General features: G+C 48.2%; 1 protein-coding gene across 2 annotated transcripts; it reads left to right on the top strand.

Moving 5' to 3' along the window:
• The first annotated feature begins 8 nt into the window (after window positions 1-8).
• On the top strand, window positions 9-23,945 carry BSDC1 (BSD domain containing 1). Of its 2 annotated transcripts, none has more exons than XM_042948678.1 (11): window positions 9-113; window positions 692-752; window positions 5,609-5,725; window positions 8,561-8,728; window positions 10,390-10,444; window positions 13,047-13,162; window positions 13,593-13,661; window positions 13,823-13,901; window positions 15,336-15,815; window positions 22,080-22,183; window positions 23,639-23,945. In XM_042948678.1, coding segments are annotated over exons 1-11 (1,284 nt in total). In that variant the 5' UTR covers window positions 9-111; the 3' UTR covers window positions 23,672-23,945. The 2 variants fall into 2 exon arrangements, with proteins under 2 accessions (XP_042804612.1, XP_042804611.1); XM_042948677.1 differs by lacking the exon at window positions 9-113 and adding an exon at window positions 400-425.
• The last annotated feature ends 66 nt before the right edge of the window (window positions 23,946-24,011 follow it).

The raw sequence follows: 24,011 nt of genomic DNA, 5'->3' as shown, positions 1-24,011 counted from the left end.
GGTCCAGACTTTCGAGCTCCAGCCCCGCTCCCTCCCTTTCTCCGCTCCGCTCCCGCGCCTCCGCGGTCCAGCTAGAGGGACGAACGTGGCCCTTAGCAGCCACCGTATCCGATGTACGTTGATTAAAAAGTAGTTGTTGTGGGGGGGTAGGGCTACCGCTGGGGAGTGGACCCTGAGAACCGAACTGAGTGAGGATTGGGCCAAAAGTCCAGAGGCGGAGTTGAAGGGCGAATTGTAGACGGACACTGGACGGGGCTCAAGGAGGCGGGGCCCAGTAGTGGACCGGAGCGGAGATTGGGCTGGGGGCGGTGTCGGCGCGAGGATTGGGCCGAGCGCTCCGGGGCGGTGCTTGAGGGGGCGGCGCCGTGTCGGAAGTCAGAGGTCAGTAAATAGTGGTGATGTCATGCGGGCAAGATGGCGGAAGGGTGAGCCCGTCATCCTGCTCTCCGGCGTTGGGGCCTGAATTCTCTGAGGGCCGGGGTGCTGGGCCAGGGTCCCCGTGGGGAGCAGGAGGCCAGCGCGCGAGTGGACGGACCTGAAAAGGCGGGGTGGAGTCGCAGTGTGAGGGGGGTGGGGAAGCGGTCTGCCAAGTCTGGGCCCGCGGACCACATCTCAGGGGGAAACTGAGACCCGATCGTTGCGCGGGCAAGAGTCGCACCGCAGGGCCGCCAGATGTGTCTGTCTTCCACAGGGAGGACGTGGGATGGTGGCGGAGCTGGCTGCAGCAGAGCTACCAGGCAGTCAAGGAGAAGGTAAGCCGGGCCGGCGCCCTTCCTCCGGCAGGGCCTCGCTCCGCCTCACTGCAACCAGGTCCGAGCGGCCCCGCCCGCCCTATGTGGGCGCCAGGCCTTCGAGATGAGGCCCACCGAGCTCTACTGTTATACCTTATCGGTGTAAGGGAGGACTGACCCCGACTCAGGCCAGTGTGGCAGTAGCCACGGTGAGATACATGTTGGTTTAAAGGCTGGCGCGACCCTTTTGTAAGAATCCATAGGAAGAGCAGTTTATTCCAGCTCAGGAAATTCACAGCTTCGTAGAAGAGAGAACATTTGATCTAGGCCCTGAGGAAGAACTCTAGCGATAGAAACTTACTGCTCTAGTCATTCGGGTATTAGAATGGCACAGCCAGCACTCTCTGACAGGTCCTGAGGATAAACTGCAATCCTGGGCCTCACGAAGCTCAGTCTAGCAGGGAGGCAGCAATCCCTGAGGGATGAGTGAGGCTCTGCTCTACCAACGGACAATGCTGTTGTGTGTTTCTGTTCCCTTCCGTGCTAGTTTGTCAAAACGGGCCCCAGTGAACTGTGGAAAAAAGTTAATTACCGTTTACCTCAGGGAATTGGGGTGAGTCCTGCTTCAGGGCAGACTCGGGGAGGCTTCTGATCTCGGTCAAATCAGTCCTCTACTCTGGGAGCATTTTAATACCTCCTTTAGCCTATGCAGTCCTGGACAGCCTCTCAGCTACAGCCTAGCAAATCTAAGAATGCCCTGAGTTGTTTACGTTGTTGATAAGCACGAGGAGAATTTCACAAGGAAGTTTAATTGAAGAGACCTCAAAGAAGGTCACTTCCATTGAGCGATCTCTTGGAAGGAGAGTCTGACGTTCATTCAGCAGGTGTGCGAGGGGCTGCTGTGTGTTTCTCTCAAGGCTGGTCTTACCGTAACTCATGAAAAATAGATAGTTGGTTAGCTTTCTATCTTCGTTCTTGGGGAACTCCCAGTTTGAAGCAGGGGTGTGGACGTTGTTTCTGCCTTTGACAGTTTACCCCATTCAGAAAGAGGACTTAATCTCTCCCTCGGCCGCTTACTGTTAGACCAAGTTGAGCAAGTTATTTAACCTTTCTAGGCCTCAGTTCCTCATCTGCAAAATGGGAGTACTGATTATACCTACCTGATAGTGTTGTAAGGATTGAGTGATAATGTGTAAAGCACCAAGGACAATGCTTAGCACACAGTAAATAGTATATAAGCTGGAGTTATTTTTATTAAGTCCTGAGGAGGGTGATGGGGAAATCCCTTAAACACCACCCATCCATTTTTACTTCCATTTTTTTTTTTTTCTTGGTCTTGCAGTGCTTTCCTGGCCTTCCCTCCTTCCCCCTTCCCATCCTGGCTCCATCTGGACCACTCAATTCCCAGGACCCTCCGTTCCCTTGCACCCCTTAGCGTACTGCCCTAGAGACAAGTTTGAGATGGTGCTATAATCTACCTTCCTGTGCATCTTACCTCATCCTATAGTGTACGTGTGTGCTTGCATTTACCCACAGACAGTGATAGAGAAAGTCGTATTGCTCTTTGGCCCAACCACAGATTCACCAACCTTACTCAGGCCTGAGCAACACCCAGCAAGCTTTTCCAGTCTCTGATATGCTTTTCTTCCCCCTTGCCTTCAGAAACTTTCCCCAAACCTAACTCTTCCTCAAGTCCACTGTTCAACTGCTTCTTCTTTTACCTCTGGGAGACAACCTCATCTCCTACTGTTTATAATTTGAGATCAACAGCATGATCTCTCATGACTCCGTCCCCATCCCTGCAGCTACCACATACAAGGTTATCTGTAAACACACTCAGCTTCACCTACCGCTTGCCAAATCCAGTGGGTGGTTTTCAGCCCTTATCTTCCTGGACGTTTCTGCTGCATTTGACACTAGTGATCACTCCCTCTTTCTTGAAACTCTACTCCTTTGGCTTTGTGGCATGCTTCTCTCTCAATTCTCCACATCTCCAGGCTTTTCTTTCCCGACTGTCTCATGACTTCCCCTTCCTGCGCCTTAAAAGTGTAGTGTTTGAGGGGTCTTGTCCTCCGCTCACTGCTCTGTTCACTCTACAAACGCTTCCTGGGTGACCTCCTCCATTTCCGTGGTAGAGTGACTCCTAGTCCTTTACTCTGAACTTCAGTGTTTGAGAATAGCTGCTGATGGACAACTATCCAGATACGCCACACATTCTACAGGACCGAAATCATTGTCATCACCCGCTTTCTAAGTGGGCTTCCCCTTCGGCACTTTCTCCCTCAGCTGGCAGCCCTGCATCCACCCAGGCACCTAGTTTAGCAGCCAGTGGCCCTTCCTTGACTCTTTTTTGCCCTCAGTCAACACATCCATTTAATCACCAAATCTACCTTTTTTGACGAATATTTCTTGAACCAGTCCCATCCTTTCATCCTGACCAGCACTGTCCTTATTCATATTCTGTTTTCTTTTCCGGACTATTGCAGCAGCAGCCTCCTGACTGGTTTTCCTCTGTCTTCTACTCTTGTCACTTTTGGACCCGTCCATGGCACTGTATGCCAGTGACTGGAGTGACCTGTGAAAAAGGCAAAGCTCATCATGTCCCACCTCCTTCAAACCCTTGGTGGCTCCCCATTACCCTCAGGGCTGACCAGGCCCTCCATAGTTGCCCTTGGCAACCTCTCCAGCTTTATTCGAAACCAGTTTTGCTTTACCTTTTATGTTCATTAGGACTGAAATGCACATGGGCTTCGGTAAGCCCTATGCCCTACTATGCCCCAGGCAGGCTTCCTTTGCTGATTCCTGCTCATTCTTTAGGGCTAAGTCCAGGCTTCCCTTCACCAAGTCTTTCCAGCTTCCTGATAATACACTGGTCACCACTCTGCCCTTGTGTATCAACACTGTTATATGAACATTTTGCCAGTAGACTACAATCTTCTTGAGGGCAGGTACCATGTCTGTTCATATTTGTCCCCTCAGAGCTCACAGTCTAATGACAGCCATTTATCAAATAATCATGCTAATGGCTATTTAATTAAAATTGCTCCTGTACATGTAAATTTAACAAGCAAATTTAAGCACCTGCTCTGTGCCGCGTTCTGTGTCACATACTGGGAAAGCATCAGTGAACAAAAAACACGGGTTCTGTGCTCAGGGAACTCAGTTTATCCAGGAAGCTAGACTTGGAACGGGTAATCATAATCTACAGTATGACAAGTGTTAGAGAACATTCAGGTGCCCTGGGAACATGAAGCAGGGACCCAACCTAATCTGAGGTGGCATCAGGGAAGCTTCTCCGGGGAAGTGACATTTAAGCATAGATCCGAAGGAGAAACCAGAGTTAACCAGTTGAAGGGGTTTATTTGTTGTGTTTTTTTCACTTATTTGTTTGGAAGAGTTAGAACCATATGTTCTAATACCATGAAGGTAAGGAAGATGCTAGAGCATCTGAGAAACTTGCAGAAAGCCAACTAGAGCTCAGTGAGGAACGCAGTGGTAGAGGATGAGGGCCAGAGATGAGATTATATGGCCTTGTAAGTGAAGGGAAAGATCGTATACTTGCTCATAGGACACTATGGGCACTGTAGAATGTAAAGCAGGGGCAACCTGATCTGCTGTGACTTCCAAAGCTCCCAGCAGTGTCACAAGGAGAAGGCAGTAGAGGTATTTGATACAACCTGCGAGGAGTCCATTCGACAGAGCAGGCTGGCCTGGACCAGGATGGAGAATGGCAGAGTGGATGGACATAGAGAATAAATGGCCCCTCCACTCCAATTACAGAGTCCTGAGTCTGAAATGGAGACATGATTCCCACTCCCAGAGAAGCTTCTTGCTGATAGACAAGACTGCCCCATTTCATCCCAGACTGATGAAAACCAGAAAAAAGTCACCAGAACCCTCAAAAATGCAAAAAATAAAAATAAAAAAAAAAATTCAGGTGACTCTCCATGTGCAAAATGAGGGGGCTTGCCAGGGGAGCACAGAGGTAGTTTGGGAAGGTGCCCCAGAGTGGGTAAGGATGAAACAAAGCAGGGTAAGACTCAGACCAGGGCTGAGGGCCTGCTCTCTCAAACCTGGTCTGAGTGCAGGGCGAGCAGCAGGTCGGTCTGACAGAAGCAAATATTCATTCTGCCCGAAGGATCTCTGTGGATGAATAGAACCCTAGAACGGTAGAAGCAAGACTTCGGAGGCAATCCAATCCGGTATTTCTCTCAACACCCCCTTTGTGGAATGTAAAAACCACACACCTTTTTTCTGGTATTGAATTGCCAAGAATCGCTCATAAACGCTTTCTGAACTATTACCGTCACTAGTACAACATGTTTATTTAGTTTTTCAGACAAATAATTTCACATACTGCCTCATATTTCAACTGAACTTCCCTGTAATAAAAAATAAATAAAAATAGAAACACTTTCCCTTGATAAAAAAGAATCACACACCTTTTCTTCAGGTTACTTGAAATTTGAAACAAATGTCATGACTTAAAGGATTTCAGAGCAATGCATCGGAGTCTGTTTTGTTTCCGGACTGTGTGCACCCCCTTCCCCAGTCTGCTCTTGAACCACCGATTTAGTGTACCTCCCTCAGGAGATAACTGAAACTAGATGAGAGTTACTTGTGGCCACAAAGCTTATAAAGGTCAGGGCTGAGTCTCATCCCGATTCTCAGAGCTGCAGGGAGTCCCTCTGTACTCTCTGCTGTTCGGTAATCCCAGGTCATGGGATTGGGACAGGCAATCATTGTTTCTGTGCTGAGGCTTCCCATGTCACTTGAGGTTTCCATGTGTCTGTCAGGGATAGAAGCAGCCCCGGGAACAGGAACAAAGGGTAGTGGAGCCAGCTGGCTCTGTCATCCCTCTCTTGTCTTCCCTGTAGTCCTCCGAAGCCTTGGAGTTCATGAAGCGAGACCTGACAGAGTTCACCCAGGTGGTCCAGCATGACACGGCCTGCACCATTGCAGCCACAGCCAGTGTGGTCAAGGAGAAGCTAGCTGTGAGTACTCCCTTCACGCTCTGAGTGACTGTCCTTCACAGCCTGACACCCCAACCTTTCTACTATTAAGTGATTGTTTTTCCCCCATAGGCTCCCACTTTGAAAGAATTCTGTCTGTCAAGCAAACAAGCTATATAGAATAAGTATTAATAAACTCTCCCATTTCTGTATTGTTTTAGCAAATGTTTTCCTTCTGGCAAAGTCATTCACTGTAGACAGTTTAGAAAATACACGTAAGTAAAAGAAAAAGAAAGACCTAGTTCCATCTCCCAGAGGTAACGACTGTTAATATTTGGGGAGTATGTTCCTCATTCTTTTTCACTTTGTCCACTTTCTTTTTCAAAACTGGAATCAACTGAATATCACGGTTTATAACCTACTTTCTGGCTTAATCATTGCAAACCTCATTCTCCAGAATCATAAATGGCTTGTTATTTTGTTCTGTAGGTTTAACCAGTTCCTAGTTTCCTATTTCATTTTTTTCTGGTACTGGATAAACAGAGCTACAGTAAACATTCTGACTGCTAAATCTTTGCCCTTCATATTTTCTTTATAATAAAATACTAGAAGGGATCATACGGTGAGTACAGTTGTAGGCCTTTTAATATTTATTGCAAAACTACCCTCCAGAAAGGTGGTGCCAACTTCTATTCTTACGGTCCCTGTTTTTATTAATCAAAGATGTGTGGCAGAATCTTCTTGTGAGATAGGATTTAGATTCTAAAGTGAGTGTGAAAAGTGAAAATAGTGTATGGTTGGCTATCCCTGCAAAGCTCAAGCTTCTGATGAAGTATAATATATAGGTTTTGCATGAACAGTTTCTCCTTTAGTATTGGGGAAATTGCACTTTCTTCATCTGATCTCCAGCTGAATCAGTTGCCTTGAGATTAGAAGCCATGTCATAAAAAACATGTTTTGGAGTTCTTTTAGCCAACCTTAATTTTGTTGACTCCTCTTGTAAAATACTGTCTGCGGGCTAATCACAGCTACTCATGAGCATGAGCAGGAGTGACAGATAGTAATCCTGCTGAACTGCTAGGGTCCAGCCAGCAGCAAAGACACCACTCACTTTTTCTGTTTATTTATTCCTTTTTAAAATTTTATTTTTATTTTTTTTTAAAGTGTACTTTGAAAGAGAGAAAGCACAAGTGAGGGAGGAACAGAGAGAGAGAATCCCAAGCAGGCTCTACACTGTCAGCACAGAGCTCAATGTGGGGCTTGAACTCACAAACCTGTGAGATCGTGACCTGAGCTGAAATCAGGAGTTGGACGCTTAACTGACTGAGCCACCCCAGCGCCTCTTTTTCTTTTCTTTCCTTTTTTCTTTTCTTTCCTTTTCTTTTCTTTTCTCTTTCTTTGTTTCTTTTCTTTCTTTCTCTCTTTCTCTTTTCTTTCTCTCTCTCTTTCTTTCTTTTCTTTTCTCTTTCTTTCTCTCTCTTTTCTTTCTCTCTCTCTCTCTTTCTTTCTCTCTTTCTCTCTCTCTCTCTTTCTTTCTTTCTTTAATGTTTATTTATTTTTGAGAGAGACATCCAGCAAGCAGGGGAGGGGCAGAGAGAGAGTGGGAGAGAGAGAATCTCAACCAGGCTCCTCACTGTCAGTTCAGAGCCTGATGTGGGGCTCCATCTCAGGAACCGTGACATCATGACCTGAGCCAAAATCAACAGTCAGTCGCTTAACCAACTCAGCCACCCAGGTGGCTATTTATTCCTTTTTTTTTTTCATTTGACAAATATGATTGTATATCTGTGCTAGCATGTGCCAGGCATGCTGGTAGATTCCGGGTGGAAAATGCTTGGATAGCCTAATCAGGAGTAAATGCTATGGTTTCCATGAGGTTTTTAGAGCCTGGCCCTGTCAGCATCCTATTTCTGCTTGTTCAAGGATATCCCGGCCAGTGTGGCTCAAGCTTGGTGTCCCACTTGCCCCTTCTAGACAATGCATACGTTGGCCCTCAGCTGGTCCCAGGTTTGCGTCTAGGCAAGGATGCGTGTTCTCATCCTGCCCATGTATCCCCGGTCTTTCATAGAGAATGTTCTACTTCCTGAGCAACAATGATGATGACATTGTGATATTACAGTACTGCTATTTAGTAGATGTTTGTTTTATGCCAGGCTTGTACATGCCTGATCTTTTTTATTTTTCACAGCAGCCCTCTGAAGGAAGTCTGTTTGTCCTAATTTTACAGATCAGGAAGCTGACTCAGAGGGGGTTAGGTCTCCAAAACTAGTACCTTTCCCATCACTCCACCCACAGGTCCCCTGCCCCACAGAGTGTGTACAGCATGCATCCTATCCTGCCCATTTTTTTAAATGTTTACTTATTTATTTTGAGAGAGAGAACAAGTGAGCATGAGCAGCAGAGGGGCATAGAGAGAGGGAGACAGAGAGTCCCAAGCAGGCTCTTTGCTGTCAGCGCAGAGCCCACCTCAGGACTCAGTCCCACGCACTGAGAGATCGTGACCTGAGCCAAAATCCAGGGTCGGATGCTCAACCAACTGAGCCATCTGAGCATCCCCTCTCCTGCCAGTTTTTGATCAGTATGACTAGCCTTGAAATTTTGATGAAACAGCCAGTCAGGGAGTTCTGCTCTGACTATATAGGCCTACCGGGGTCCTGTTCCACACCCTCTTCTGGTGTCTGGGGACCCTGGCCACTTCTGTCCTTCTCCAACCTCAGAGATGGGGTAAGAGGCCATGAGCACTTCCCTGGTCCCTACACAGGAATGCTTCACCCCTGATGCTTCCTTTGCCCCTGATGCTTTACCCCTCAGTACCCCAAACTCTAACTTGCAGCCTGCTCCTGGGCCATTTGTTTCCTCTTCCGCTTCTCTCTGCAGACTGAAGGCTCCTCGGGGGCAACAGAGAAGATGAAGAAGGGGTTGTCTGACTTCCTAGGGGTGATCTCCGACACCTTCGCTCCCTCACCAGACAAGACCATAGACTGCGATGTCATCACCCTGATGGGCACACCCTCTGGCACAGCTGAGCCCTATGATGGCACCAAGGTATTCATTAGCAGCCTCCCCTGCAGGTGCCTAACAGCACTAGATGCCATCTTCCAATGTGCACTCATAAAAGCAGTATGTGTTCAGGCCAGAAAATAAATATATGTGTATAGCTATACTGGAGAATAGTACTAATCAAGAAGATAATTATCGCTAAATCCATAATCCCATCACTGAAAGAGAACCACTTATTTCTTGTTTGGCTATAACGTTTCATTTCTTTTTGTTTACAAACACTGGTAAAGATAGTTTGAACTCTTTCTTTTTAACAAAAAAAGCACTTTATACATCGAATTTTATAACCTGCTATAAAAACATATATAAAAAATATCAGCATCTTTCTTACTCACCATCCTTTTAATTATTTACATTCTTGCAAGTGAACAGAGCATAATTATTCCACTCATTTCTGTAGTGCTGCTCTTGGGGAGTCCTTTCAGCTTTCAGCTTTGATAAGGAATGCTGTACAGGCATGGTCTTCTCCCCGTTTGGGTTAAGGCTGATTTCCAGTGGGAATCAATGTATGGGGGGAGGATGTCTTCAAAGCGCTTAGATCAACAACAGTGGTAACATATTTCTTCCACATTTTATCTTCTCACATTACTTCTTCACGGTTCATGGAGTGTTTTTTCCTAAATTCACAGCGTGATGTCACAGCAGGTTGGCATTGAATTTCCTTTCCAAACCTACTGATTTGTCAAGCATATCTGCCAGCACTAGTATCAATACCACCACTTAGTGGACATTTGAGTGGGAGTGTGAAATTTCCTAAATTGTAGGATTTTAAATTCTAACAGCTGTAAGTCACCAGAGCCACTTGCTGAAGCTCTAACGCAGACAGCTGGCCTTTGCTCCACATAACACTGAGGAGGGGAGGTGGGGTCTTCTGTTGACCAGCTAAAGTTTGCCACTCCTGTGGCCTTACCGGGAACACGGCAGATAATTCACTCGGCAGACTGGCTATGGAATTAAGAAATTCTTGGGGCGCCTGGGTGGCTCAGTCGGTTGAGCGTCCGACTTTGGCTCGGGACCTGGTCTCATGGTTCGTGAGTTCGAGCCCCGTGTCATGCTCTGTGCTGACGGCTCAGAGCCTAGAGCCTGCTTCCGATCCTGTGTCTTCTTCCTCTCTCTCTGCCCCTCCCCCACTCGTGCTCTGTCTTTCTCTGCCTCTCAAAAATAAAGAAACGTAATAAAAAAAAAGAAAGAAAGAAATTCTTGATGAATGCTTTTAATTTGGGGAGATACATTATTTCAAATTTTGCCCATAAATTTGGACTTTATTAGTGTATTTGCACTAACTTTTTTCAGGTTTCACACAATTCAAAAGCATTTTATACATACAAGTTTATAGCCTGCTTACACTGTATCTTAATTCCCCAGGTGGAATACTAGGGGAGACCATTTTTCTGGGAGCCTCAGTTTTTCACTCCTAGCCCAGTATTCCCCTTTCTAGCCATGGGCAAGCTGACAGGTGCTCTGTGGGGTCTGGCAGCCAGCAGGGGAGAGGCTGGATTGAGGCTGATTTCCAAATGAGAATAAATGTACAGGGGAATGATCAGTCTCTGAGCACCTAAATCAACAACAATGGTAGACTATGCTGTCAGAGAGGAGGTGCTTTCTCCACCTAGCACTCCAGAATTTCTGTTCTTTATTTCTTACAGGCTCGCCTCTACAGCCTGCAGTCAGACCCGGCAACCTACTGCAATGAACCAGATGGTGAGGGGGTAGCGGTGAGGGGGAGGCTTGCAGGGAAGGGAGACCACGGGAATCTGGGATGAGCACCCTGTTGGTCTCTAGTAGCAGTGGCCCAGCACCTCCTGTGTGGAGAGACCAGAGTGGGACTAGAGTGTACCTTATGTGTGGTAGGATGGGTTGACAGTCCCTTTTCCTCCCTGAACCCAGACTGTGTTCATCTCTGCAGTCTGCAGAGACTTTGCTCCGCTCCCTCATTCTTAGCTCAGGCTCCATCCCAGCCCTGCTGCCCTGCCTGCCTTCTCTTTGGCGCTTGTTTGCCAAGCCCCTCTCATGCAGCAAGCCCCAGGCTGGGAACTGGAGCTCAGAAATTAGTCAAACCCTCACCCCAGTGCAGACCTCCAGGAACCTGCTGTTAGGAAAGAGAGACAGGAAACAATGACTAAAGCAAGGATAGTAGAGGTAGAGTGACTGTTTCCACAGAAAGGTGGGGGCAGTAGGAACCCAGAAGGGAAGCGCCCGGTGCAACCTGGGGAACCTAGGATGTGACACTTACGTTGAGTTTTTAAGGATAAATTAGAAGTAAACTAGTTTGGGGGGCGCCTGGCTGGCTTAGTTGGTGGAGGTTCCCACGCTTGATCTCAGGGTTATGAGTTCAAGCCCCACATTGGGCGTGGAGCCTACTTTAAAAAGAAAAACAAGTAGACCAATTTTATTTTTAGCAGTGGGGGAAGGTGTTCAAGCATGGCAGTAGGACATTTTAAGGTCCTGCATTTGAGAAGTCTAGATTAAGGGGTGCATGTGAGGGAGGGGTGGCAATGAGAGCTGCTGGTGGGGGCCGGATTGGAAGGGCTTTGGGTGCCAGACCATGCAGTTTGAATTTTTGTCCTAAAAGGCTCAAAGTAGTGGTTCTTAACTTTTTTTTTAGTCACAAAGGCCTTTAAAAATCTGTTGAAAATGACAGGCCCTCTCTTTACAAAATTTTATTTATTTATTTATTTACTTACTTACTTACTTAGAGAGAAAGAGCACAAGCAGGGGAGAGAGGCAGAAGGGGGGTGGGGAGAGAGAGAGAGAGAGAATCCCAAACAAGTTCTCCATTCAGTGCAGAGCCTGGGCTCGATCCCATGACCCGAACTGAAAGCAAGAGTCGGACGCTCAACCAACTGAGCTGCCCAGGCAACCCTCTCCACAAAATTTTATAATGCCATATGGGAGGTCTTTGACCCTCTGTGAAGCCTATGCTTGGACCCTAGCTTAAAAAGCCCTCCCTACAGGGGAACCTGGCTGGCTCAGTCAGTGAAGCAAATGACTCTTGATCTCACGGTCGTGAGTGCGAGCCCCACGTTGGGTATAGACTTTACTTAATAAAAATAATAATAAAAAATTAAAAATAAATAAAAAGCCCTCCCTAGAGAACTACTGAAGGGTTTTGAAGCCTGAGGTGATCAGATTTTGTATTTTGTAAAAGAGCCATCAAGCATAGAGAAAGATAGGAGATGGGCAGACTGGGTAGGAGGCTTGGCAGGAATCCCCGCGTCAGAGGTAAGTCCAGAACCCAGGGAGTGGCAGGTGGAATGAAGAGTGAGGTGTGGAAGACATCGAGGAGGTGGAACCCAGGGCGATCAGATAAAGGAGGAGTCCAGGACAGCACCCAGGGTTCTGGTGGATAACTAGGTGGGACAGCTTAGGGACGGAAGAAAATGAGCACACGTTGCATTTGCTGCACCTGAGCTGATAGAAGTTTCCAGAGGACACCTGGACCCCTGGCTCTGGAGCCCAGAAGGGTAGCCTGGGCTGCAAAGACAGACTGAGGAGTTGTTGGGGGAGGGAGAGGTTAAAACTGTGGCTTAGTAGAGGTTATCTTAGGAGAAAACAGAGATGGGAAGACATAAGGAGAGGAAAAAAGAGGAGCCACTGAAGACTCACATGGAACAACTGGAAAGGGGGGAGGGGAATCATAGAAGACTGAGAAGCCAGAAGAGAAGAGGGCGTCACGAGGACGACAGTGGCTCCCAGGGTCAGAAGCCGGACTGGTCACATGAGAGAGGGCAGAGAAGTAGCCTTTATTTTTGTTTTTTAAGTTTATTTATTTTTGAGAGAGAAAGTGCGTGTGTGCATGCAGGAGTGGGGAGGAAAGAGGGAGAGAAAAAATCTCAAGCAGGCCCCATGCTGTCAGCATGGAGCCTGACAGGGGGCTAAATCCCACAAACTGGGAGGTCATGACCTGAACCACAATCAAGAGTCAGACGTTCAACTGACTGAGCCAGCCAGGTGCCCCAGGAAGTAGCCTTTAGACTGGCAACATGGGGGTCCCTGGGGACATGAGAACAGTTTCGGAGAGGAGGGCATTCAGTAGCCAAGTGCAGTGGGCCAAAAAGCAAGCAGCATGAGAACATGCAGATAGTAGCCCGTTCTAGAGATCACTTAAATGCTATGCCGTGATACCAGTGGGGCCTACCCACCCCTTCACCCTTCCCGACCCCCCACCTTTGGCCAAATGGCTTTGAAAAAAAACCTTAAGCTTTCCTCACTGTCCATGTCCAGGCTTAGCTATGTTTTCTGTAGGCCCGGTGTTCTTTCTCCAGACCCAAAAAACTGACCATCAGTGTCTGTCCCTCTGCAGGGCCCCCGGAATTGTTTGACGCCTGGCTTTCCCAGTTCTGCTTGGAGGAGAAGAAGGGGGAGATCTCAGAGCTCCTTGTAGGCAGCCCCTCCATCCGGGCCCTCTACACCAAGATGGTGAGGGCCCAGCTGGCAGGACTTTACCCAGCTTCAGCTTGAGGTGTCAGGAGGTGGGAGGCACATATCTAGCTCGAGTCACTGCAGTTACCTGGCCCAGAGAGCAGTCTGAGACCCTCTAGAGCCAGACCAGCCAGGTCCTGAGCCAAGACTCTACATGGGCAAAGCTGATTCGCCAGGCTTCTGGCAATCAGGGGAAAAATGGAAGGGCCAGCAAAACCTGATGGGAATTCTTTTCTCTCTCCTTGGCCAAGCTAGGCCAGGAAAGTGGGTCTGGGGATGGAAGGGTGTTAAGTGCTCTGAGGAAAACTGCTCAGCCACGGAGCCACATCTTAAATCCAGAGCAGCTGGGAGCAGGCTGATAAGGCTGGGGACACAGACCGTACACAACCACTCCCAAAGTCTCATCTCCACTGTCCCCTCCCTCCAGGTCCCAGCAGCTGTTTCCCATTCAGAATTCTGGCATCGGTATTTCTATAAAGTCCATCAACTAGAGCAGGTATGCTGGCCTGGCCCGGGGAGGTCCACTCAGCCCTTGGGGAAGTAGACTGGATTTTGTTGAGGGAAGAAGGGACACAAGGTACCAAGGGTTCTGGGGTCAGGGCCAGGGTCTGGGGAGAGTGAGCCCTGACTGCTTCTGGCCATCTCCCCCACACTCAGGAGCAGGCCCGGAGGGATGCCCTGAAGCAACGGGCAGAACAGAGCATCTCTGAAGAGCCTGGCTGGGAGGAGGAAGAAGGTAAGAGGTATTGAAAGGTGATGGGCAAGTCACAGGTCCTGTGCTGCCTGTAGGGACCATCTGGCCATCTCTGAACACCGGAGAGACCTGGCATGCAGGGAAGCGTAGGGCATGTATACGGCGCTTGTCCATGCTGAGGATAGGCTGAACTAAAAAGGAAATGTTTGCCTGGGCTGGCGGAATTCCTGGTTTAGGTAAGGAAATCACATGTGTCAGTAGCAACAGATTCCCCTGCCAGCCTATGGGCCAGCCACTTCACAGTCACCTAGGAGGCTTATCAGAATTCAAGATTCCCTTCCCCCCATTCTAAATGAGACTCTGGGGATGTGGCCAAAGTTGTACTTTAAAAAAATTTCGGGGGGGGCACTTGGGATGCTTTAAGGACACAAGTAAACTTAAAGTGTAAAATATATATCACCATTTTAGAAGCGCATTTTTGGGTTTGCTTTCTCCCCCTGCTTTATTGGAGAGGACTTGCCATTGCTTTTATCAAGTGCTTGCTAGCCATGGATGCCAACTAACTTCTTCGAAGTCTGGGTCCTGAACTCTTCGTGAGTTTGAGCCCCATGTCAGAATCTGTGCTGACAGCTCAGAGCCTGGAGCCTGCTTCAGATTCTGTGTCTTCCTCTCTCTCTGCCCCTTCCCCACTCGTGCTCTCTCTCTCTCTCTCTCCGTCTCTCAAAAATAAATAAACATTAAATTTAAAAAAAAATTTTTGATGTTTATTTTTGAGAGAGAGGGAGGGAGAGAACGTGAGTGGGGGAGGCGCAGAGAGGGGGAGGGGACAGAGGATCCAAAGTGGGCTCCGTGCTGACAGCAGAGAGCCCGACGCAGGGCTTGAACTCATGAACTGTGAGATCATGACCCTAAGCCGAAGTCGGATTCTTAACAGGCTGAGCCACCCAGGCGCCCCCAAACTTGCATTTTTAACGAGCTCCTCTGGTAATGGTTCGTGCCTAGCCAGGTTTGGGAACCACTCGCTTAAGAGCTCAGCCTCCTCTACCTGGTAGCTCAACTTTGGATAGTATGTTGGAGCCACCTGTATGCTATTAACACATTTATTAAGTGGGGGTAAGTTAAAGAAAAGTCCAGTGTCTTGCCCGAGATCGTACACTGAGGATAGAGCAGAGCCCAGCCTGAACCCAGAACTGACTGTCAAGTCTTAGCTTTCGAATCTATAATATCATCTTGGGCTGTGCTGCCAGAAGCTGAGTGTCCACCAGACATATGCTAGGCCTCAGCGTAGGAGAGACTTTGACCAGCAGGAAGTATCTGCAGAGGAACTGTGATGGGGAAAGGGTGAGGAAACTGGCACCCTTTAGTCTTGATCGGAGTAAGCTTTGGTGGGAACCTGAGGTCTGTCTTCAGAGAGCTCCAAGGTTGTCTTGGGGCTGACCAGGGTACGTAGCCCTCTTTCCTGTTCTCTCTCAACAGAGGAGCTTGTGAGTGACTCACCCACCTCTGCAAAAGAGGCAAAGGTTCCTGTGGCCAAAACCTCCACGTCCCCTGAAGGAGGACCTGGCCCCCTGAGCCCCTGTGAAGAGAATCTGATGACTCCAGCCGAGCCTCCAACAGAGGTGACTCCTTCAGAGAGCAGTGAGAGCATCTCCCCCGTGACCCAGATCGCCAAACCTGCCACTGCAGCTGAGGCACCCGTGTTGCCCAAGGACCTGTCCCAGAAGCTGCTAGAGGCATCTTTGGAGGAACAGGGCCTGGCTGTGGATGTGGGTGAGACTGGACCCCCGCCCCCAGCTCAGTTCAAGCCCCACACCCCTGCTGGCCGCCCCAGTGGCCCAGAGCCTAGGCCTCCAGCCAGAGTAGAGACTCTGAGGGAGGAGGTACTCACAGACTTACGGGTGTTTGAGCTGAACTCGGACAGTGGGAAGTCTACGCCCTCTAACAATGGAAAGAAAGGTAAGTCGAGGCCAAAATCCCAGGGAGCAGGGGGGAGGGGGACAAGCAAGAGTTGTTACCCCATAAGGCAGACTTGTCTCTTTAGGATCCCAGAAGCATTTGTGGTGCCAGTTTCTTCACCCTTTCATTTGTGATACTGATGATGGTGACAGCTGCTATCTGTTGAGTATTTATTACCTTATTTCATCCAAGGTGTACATATACTCTGAAAGAAGGGTGCATCTTACAATCGTTGGGGTCTTAGGTCCAACAGAATAAGGTTTATGCCGTGTCCTGGGCTTAGTGTGTTATATTGCATTTAATTTCTCATTTCATCTCACAGCCCAGTCAGGTCGGTATTTTATGGATGAAGAAAATGAGGCTCAGAAATGTTAAGTAACTTGCTCAAATTCACATGGCCAGGAAGTGGCAGGCCCAGATTCAGGCCCAGGTCTCTGACTCAGAGCCTATGCCCGTAACTACCACACTGTCCATTTGGACAATTAAGCCTTACCCTGGGTTGGAAATCCCTGTGTCATTGATTGTCAGGGGTCCTCACCCTTTTTGACCTCAGGAAAGTCATTTAGCCTCCCTAAGCTTATCCCATTATTAGGAGCACGAAATCCATAAAACTTAACACGTACAGTTTAAAAAAGAATTAAATGAATCCTCATGAACTTGCTGTGACCCAGCTTAAGTTTTAAAGCTTTAGTTTCTTATCTGTATAGTGAAATTTGAGACTGGAGACTCTGACTTTTTGTCAAAGGGGAACCTCTCTAATTCTGGGAAGGAAAGGACAGTAAGAGCTCTGGGGTTGACTGTTTTGCCACATCCAGAATCCCTCTTCAGAGATAGCTGATTGTCAGCAAGGCCTCTCCTGAAACACACACACAGTACCAGTCAGCCACGAAACTTGCCCAGCAGGTGAGCCCTGGCCTGCTGGTGCTGAGAGACTGGTTTGCTGCAGTGGAAGGGAAACTGGCCCCACCACACCCCTCCCCTTGCTCCCTGATGGAAACCACAGGGTTTCCAGTTTCCAACACAATGCTCTCCTTCTGGCTCTGATTCAGTGAGGTCATCCATTGAGCTCCTACCTACTCTTTATGAGACACTGAGGAGGGAGGGGCAAAAGCTGCAGTCTTTATGATGAAACATGAAGCTGTATGGGGCAGGCTTGATGCTGGAGGAGTTCAGAGAAAGAAGGAAGGCTCCAGGTATCAGCGGTTGGTTTACTGAGGAGACAGGCATTGTATAGGAGAGGTGGAGAGTTGAGGGCAGCTGCGGGGCTCAGGGGCCTACAAAGTCCAGATAGCAGAGGCCATGGGCAGGAGAAGTGGTGAGTAAAGCCCACTTTGCTGTATTATCTCCCAGGAGAGGGAGGAATAAGAAGGGTAGATGGGTTAACTCAGAAGCAGAACTTAAGAACTTAAAATCTTAGCCAAACTTGGAACGTTGGACTTGGTGCCATAAAGTGGCAGGGCGTGCTGCTCACATTAGATGCCTGACCTGTACAAAGAGCCTCACGTACAGAGGCTAAGGGATCAGACTCTGGGGTTTGAACAGTTCTGGGTTCAAATCCCAACCTTGCTCCTAAGCCATGTGACTTCAGAAAAGTTACTGATCTTCTCTAAGCCCCATTTATTCCTCTACAAATTGGGGGTAATTGTTCCACAACAGGTCCTCAATCAGGGAAGAAATATGAGTAGAGCCCTGCTTTGGGGAAATGATGATGATAAGAGATACTATCTCTGAGCACTTTCTATATGTCTGTATCACTCTGTGCTAAGCACTGGATATGCATATCACTTAGTCCTCACAGAAGCCCAAGAGAGGTCTGTGTGATTTCCCGCCCCCCTCCCCTTTTTTTTTTTACTGGTAGGAAACTTGAGATCAACCACCCACTCACTAAGTCTTTACAAAAGCATGAAAAAGTACTTTGGGAAAGTGGAAGAGTAGGTGAGGGACCCAACAGGTGGTATGGAGTTGCTGGCTGGGTGGTACTAAGGGCCCATTTGAGATAGCAGTCATGAATTTTAAGAGACACCAGTCAGCACTGGTGTACTTTTGTCCAGCTACATTCAGTAGCCTAGGTGCAGGCACAGAATAGATGGGGAGCTGGATTTAACCAGGGTTCAAATTTAGCCAGGGGAAATCGGTGCAGGAAAAGAGGAAAGTCCACAAGTATATGCAAAAAAGTGATCAGAATTGTGGCTCATGGAATTGGAGCTGGGAAAGGGAAGGAGAGACAGTGAAACAGTCGGATTAAAGAGCCATAGGCTCCAGGGCACCTGGGTGGCTCAGTCAGTTAAGTGTCTGACTTTGGTTCACTCAGGTCATGATCTCATGGCCCGTGAGTTTGAGCCCGATATTGAGCCCCGCAGCTCAGAGCCTACTTCCGATTCTCTGTCTCCCTCTCTCTCTGCCCCCCCCCCCTCACACTCTGTTCCTCTCTCTCCTTCGGAAATAAATATACAAAAATTTTTTGTTTTATTAAAAAAAAATACTGTAGGCTCCATTGGGAATTGGGCTGTGGGAGAGCAGGGTCAGAAAAATGAGTGGTGGGTTGAAATGGGACAAAATGAGATTACGGGGGAGCTGTGGCATAAGCTCTTCATTGCTCTGCTCTGCTGCCTCTGACACTCGGGGGTTTGCAGGAGGGCTGGGTTATCGCTGCCGAAGACCCACCACAAGCAGTCACTTAGGCGGGAGAAGATGGGGCCTTGGACTGACAGGAGGACAGTGGGAACAGAGTAGAGAGAGTGAATCTTAAAAAGAAATAATGAAGGCTTGGAGACGGTGAGTGACTCCGTTTTTCTCTTAGGTCTACCTCTTAGATGATGTAAGAGAGGCTTGGTCTCTGGGCACAGCAGAGTCTTTTGGGGTAGGCTAGCCACACAGTCTCCCACAGTCCAGGGGCAGTGGGGCAATCGTTGTCCTTGCAGAGCTGCTTCCCACCTGCATTTTGACCCAAGAGCCATTTAATCTAAGAGCCTGGACTTACCCTGCTCAGGTTCCCTCAGCAGGAGGAGGGGAAGGAGAGACTGAGACAGGCCTATGGCCTGCAAACCAGAAGGTGCCCTGGGCTGAAGGCCCTACTTCACCAATGACTGACTTGAGAGTGGCTTTTGCCTCCATCTCTTCTCTGGGAAAGCAGAGATCCAATTAAACAGAAGAAAATGAGCTGAGTGGCAACACTGTGAGGTTAGTAATCACCTGAAAACTCCCCTTTCTTAAACAACAGACAAACTCCATCAGGAAATCTTAAATTGTTTTGGCATAGCTCAGTTCTCCGCCACATGCACAGTGTAATGGAGATGTTAGTACTCTTGTGTGAGAGGACAAGATGGTGGGAGGAGGCACATGGCAGAGACAGCCCTGGTTCTCATCTCTGCCACTCAAAGGCTACATTTCGTCATCTGAAAATTGGGACTGTTAATACCCACCTCAGAGGGTGGGTGTGAGGTGCTCCAAAACTGTAAGCTGATACTCTGTTTTCCACCCCTGGAAGGACTGCCCTAACATTTAAAGCCTGAAAAAGAGGGCAACCTGAGGTTAGGGAAAGCGGTCATGGCCATGGCCACACCTCTGAAATGAGGAATCAGCCATAACTCACAGGAAGCCAACAATGACAGCCAGCCAGGTGTGTGCCACCAAAATGTCCTGAAGGCATAGAGAGACTTGGATGCAGAGTCCGAAGAACCTGGTCTTGGTTGCCAGTCTGCCCTGGCTAGCCGTGGGACCACGTGCAAAATTACTGAACTCTGAGACCGTGCCTTTAACGGCCCCCATTTGTTAAATCCCCACTATGTGTATGTGTGTTACGTGGACTTCACATTGACACTTCTAATCTTAACACTGTTGGATCTCAAACTGCAGGCCCAGGCCTACAAAGAATCACCCAGGTATCTATTTATAATGCAGAGTTCTGGGCCACCACTTAGACGTTCAGAATCTGAATGAGGGGGAAGGGGAGGCAGGTATCTGCATAATAAGCTCCTCCTGTGGTTCTCTGCAAAGAGGGTGGTTTTATCCTTGTTTTATAAATAGACTGAAGCCCAAAATAACTTACCCAAGACTACACAATAGATAAAAAAAAAAGTAAAGATTCCATCCAGGTCTACAAGGCTCCAGAGACCCAGGATGCTTGCGGCTAGGAAGTGAGAACAGAGCAAGACCCCTTATAAGGAGCACAGGGGCAGGGCTTAGGGGAGGTCTCAGAGCCTGGGTGCCTGGTGAGGAGCAAGCTGTACAAGAAACAAGGACGTGTTTACAGGTCGTGCCATTGGGAGATCAGGGACCTACTTTTTTTAAATATGCTTTTAATAGACAAAAAAAGTTACAAAGTAGTATGTGTTCATTATAGAAAAAAATACCAAGAAAATTACCCCATGACCTCATCACCTGGAGGTAACTATTGTTAGTATTTTTGTGGGTATTTTACACATCTTTTCTCTGTGTACAAGCATCTGTGAGCATATTTTTTTTAATGCTTATTTATTTTTGAGAGAGGGAGAGAGAGCATGAGTGGGGGAGGGGCAGAGGAGAGAGAGAGAGAGAGAGAGAAAGACACAGAATCCGAAGCAGGCTCCAGGTTCTGAGCTGTCAGCACAGAGCCCGATGCAGGGCTCGAACCCACGAACCGCGAGATCATGACCTGAGCTGAAGTCGGATGCTCAACCAACTGAGTCACCCCAGGTGCCCCTTTGAGCATATTTTTTTAATGGACTTATAATACATATACTTTTTTTCTGCATATCTTTTTTAAAAAACTCTTTTTGTAGTTTTCTTCTTAGTAATAACCTTCACATGGACATTTTTTTATGTTCCCTCTAAGAAGTCCTATCCAAATAACGAATGTTTAGAGCAGTGACTGCTAACCTTAGCAGGCATCAGAATCACCCAGAGCAGGGATGAGTAGATTTTTTCTGTATAGGGCCAGATCACAAATATTTTAGGCTTTTGGGGCATACAGTCTGTTAGAACTACTCAGCTCTGCTGTTGTAGCAGGAAAGCAGCCATAGGCGATATGTAAACAAACGGCAAGGGCTGTGTTCCAAAGCTGAATTTCCAAAAACAGGCAGTAGGCTGGATTTGGTCCATGGGCCGTAGTTTGCCAACCCTGGTTTAGAAAAGGGTCCATGAATATCTGTTGGGTGCAAACTCTGTATTCTAGGCACTGGGCATACCTAAGAAAGGAAAACAAAGATCCCTGCCCTCAGGGAGCTCACATTCTAGTTCCTCTATTATTGACAATAAGCATATTAAGTCTAATGATGTAATATGTTCGAAAGTGATAAATGCAATGGAAAAAAGAATAAAGAGAGCAGAGTGCGGAAGTGGGTTGCAGTTTAAAGTGGGATGGTCAGGGCAGGCCACATTTAGATGGTAGGATTTGAGCAAAGGCATGAAGGAGGTGAGGAAATTGGCCTGTGGATGTCTGAGGAGAGCGTTCTAAGTACAAGGAACAGCCCATGCGAAGGCCCTAAAGCAGGAATGTGTCTGGTGTGTTTCAGGAGTAGCGAGGTCAGTGTAGGTAGCGTGGAGTGAGTGAAGAGGAAGAGGTTCATTGTTTATGTCTTCTAGAAGATTTCTGTGGCTCCTGGGAGCCTCTGGGCCAAAGTGCTTCTTCACTATTTAGTAACTTACTTTTCCTCACTTAATAGTTTTAGATTATTTTGCCATGCATATAAGTGCTCTACAGCCTAACATTTAAAAGCCACATAATGTTCCATCATGTGACTATACCATTTATTTACTTTTGTAATTCCCTATCAGTGGACTCTCAGGTTTGTTTATTTTTTTATTTTTTTATTTTTTTATTTTTTAAATGTTTTTATTTATTTTTGAGAGAGAGACAGAACATGAGTGGGGAAGGGGCAGAGAGAGAGAGAGAGAGGGAGACACAGAATCAGAAGCAGGCTGTAGGCTCTGAGATGTCAGCACAGAGCCCGATGCTGGGCTCGAACCCGCAAACCGTGAGATCATGACCCAAGCCGAAGTCGGACGCTTAACCGACTGAGCCACCCAGGTGCCCCAGGTTTTTTTAAATTTTCATCACTATAACCGCACTACAGTGAACATCCCTTTGGCTAAATCTTTTACTGAATCCAAGATTTTTCCTTAGAATGGATTCCTAAAAGTGGAATCACTGAGCCAGAGTGACAACAGAATGTGAGAGCTTTGATGTATATTTGCCAGGCCCTTTTGAAGAGTGCCATAACCCCCAGCTACAACCTGCTCATACATACCCCTTCCCACCTTTGACACTGTGGATCATGGTTCCAGGCTCAAGCACGGACATCAGTGAGGACTGGGAGAAGGACTTTGACTTGGACATGACTGAAGAAGAAGTACAGATGGCACTCTCCAAAGTGGATGCCACTGGGGAGGTGAGTGGGCCTGGCTGGCCACAGGGAAGCAAGCCCAATGATCCCAGTGTTTGAGGACTCCTCCCATCAAGTCCAACTGTCCCCTCAGGGTGGATCCCTGTTCCTGAGATGGCAGCTTCAGGCCCTGAATGGTTTCCGTCAGCAGGCTCTGTTTCCCCTCAGTTCCAGGGTAGATGGTGAGAGAGTACCTGATGTTAGCTCTGCATCAGAGTCACCTGAGGAACTACTAAAAAATGTAGACTCCAAACCCTGCCCCAGATCTTCTGATTCATGGTTCCCAGGGATGGGACCTGAACAGAGAGATTCGTGGCCTTGGAGACAAAAGATAGTGTGATCTAGGGCGAGTCACTTAACCTGAGCCTCTGTTTTCCCATCGAAAACAGAATTGATCTTAGAAGCACATAAGCTGTGAGAGGTAATGCATGTAGGCATGTTAGGCATCGTGCCTGGGACATGCGAGCTCCCAGTGAATGTTACCGAAGCCACCACAAAACCCAGTCCAGTTAGAAGCTCAGAGGCCTTATTACTCTAACTCTTCATTACCTGCCAAAATCAAGAAGGAGTCATTTTTGAATGAAAGGCAGGGAAAAAGCTCTCACAGCTAAGTGGCAAGAGTGAGGCTGCAGCCCAGACATATAACATTCAAGTCAGTGTTACTCCCACTGTTACACAAGAATCACATGATTTCTTCTATCATGTAGCTCATAAACCTGCTGTAAAGAGGTAAACAGAGTAGAAAGATAGGCAGGGCCTCGTTTTTCATATGGGAAAACTGAAGCCTGGGGAGAGGTAGAGACCTACCCATGAGTACTTTGCTTCTATGACCTCACTATACCCAGGGTAGTGAAGGGCCATGATCCCCTATCATGTCACAGGGGCTTAATGCCTTCTGGGTCTTTGCGACCCTCTGTAAAACCTGGCCACCATATACCCAGGCAGTCATTCTACAACCCATCATACCGGGGATCAGCTGACAGCAGGCCGATAGAAAGTTCCCTGAAGAGACTTCAGCTGAAGTTAGGGCACTAGAGCCCCTGATGAAGACCCTGTGAGCACCTGCAGTACAGTGCCACCTTGCTTCTGATCACGGGGCCACTCTCAAGTTTTCCTTAAGGGATTGACTGAGTTGGTTCCTGGAAGCAGGATGTCCCCTCCCAGTGTCCAGTGTTGACTGATGGAAGCATTTCCTTTGGGTCTGGAATGATCAGAGCAGCAGCCCCACCACTCGGACACAGGGCAGCTCTGCTCCCAGACGTGTTCCTTAAGACAGTGGTTCACTCTCCTAGGGGGCAGGGTGTGGCCCAAGGTGGGGGGGCGGGGTGTGCAGGGAGTTGGGGGAAGATGTTTAGGGGAGGGCTGTCTGGAAATGGGGGCAGCAAGGGGAGGCTGGGTCCGGGCTTGACTCAGAGGAGTAAATATGTGTTTGTGCTCTCCGTTATCCCCTCCTGTCCGCAGCTGGAAGATGTAGAGTGGGAGGACTGGGAATGAGGGGCCAGAGCGTGCAGCTCCCCCGCCCACAGAACCTCCCACCCCCTCGCTCACCTCAGCCCAGCCCTGGAAGACACTGACTGAGAATGTCCCCCCAATGGCTTCTGTCAACCAGACCTCTGGGTGGCTCTTTACTGGTCTTTTGGGCCTCTGCTCACATCTGGGAAGGGGCTCACTAAATCCAAACCAGGAACTCTGACTTGTGCCAACCATAGGATGACTCAAAGGGGAGGAGCCCTACCCCCCTCACCAGAAGAGCCTACATTTCTCTGCTGAACACCCACTGTTCTTGGGGACTCTTGCTGGGAAGTCCCAAGGGATAACTCTAGCCCTTCTATCT

The sequence above is a fragment of the Panthera leo genome, chromosome C1 (assembly GCF_018350215.1).
Source record: "Panthera leo isolate Ple1 chromosome C1, P.leo_Ple1_pat1.1, whole genome shotgun sequence".
Taxonomy (NCBI): Eukaryota; Metazoa; Chordata; class Mammalia; order Carnivora; family Felidae; genus Panthera; species Panthera leo.
Note: the sequence above shows the minus strand (reverse complement) of the source record. Positions and strands in the feature narration are given on the sequence as shown.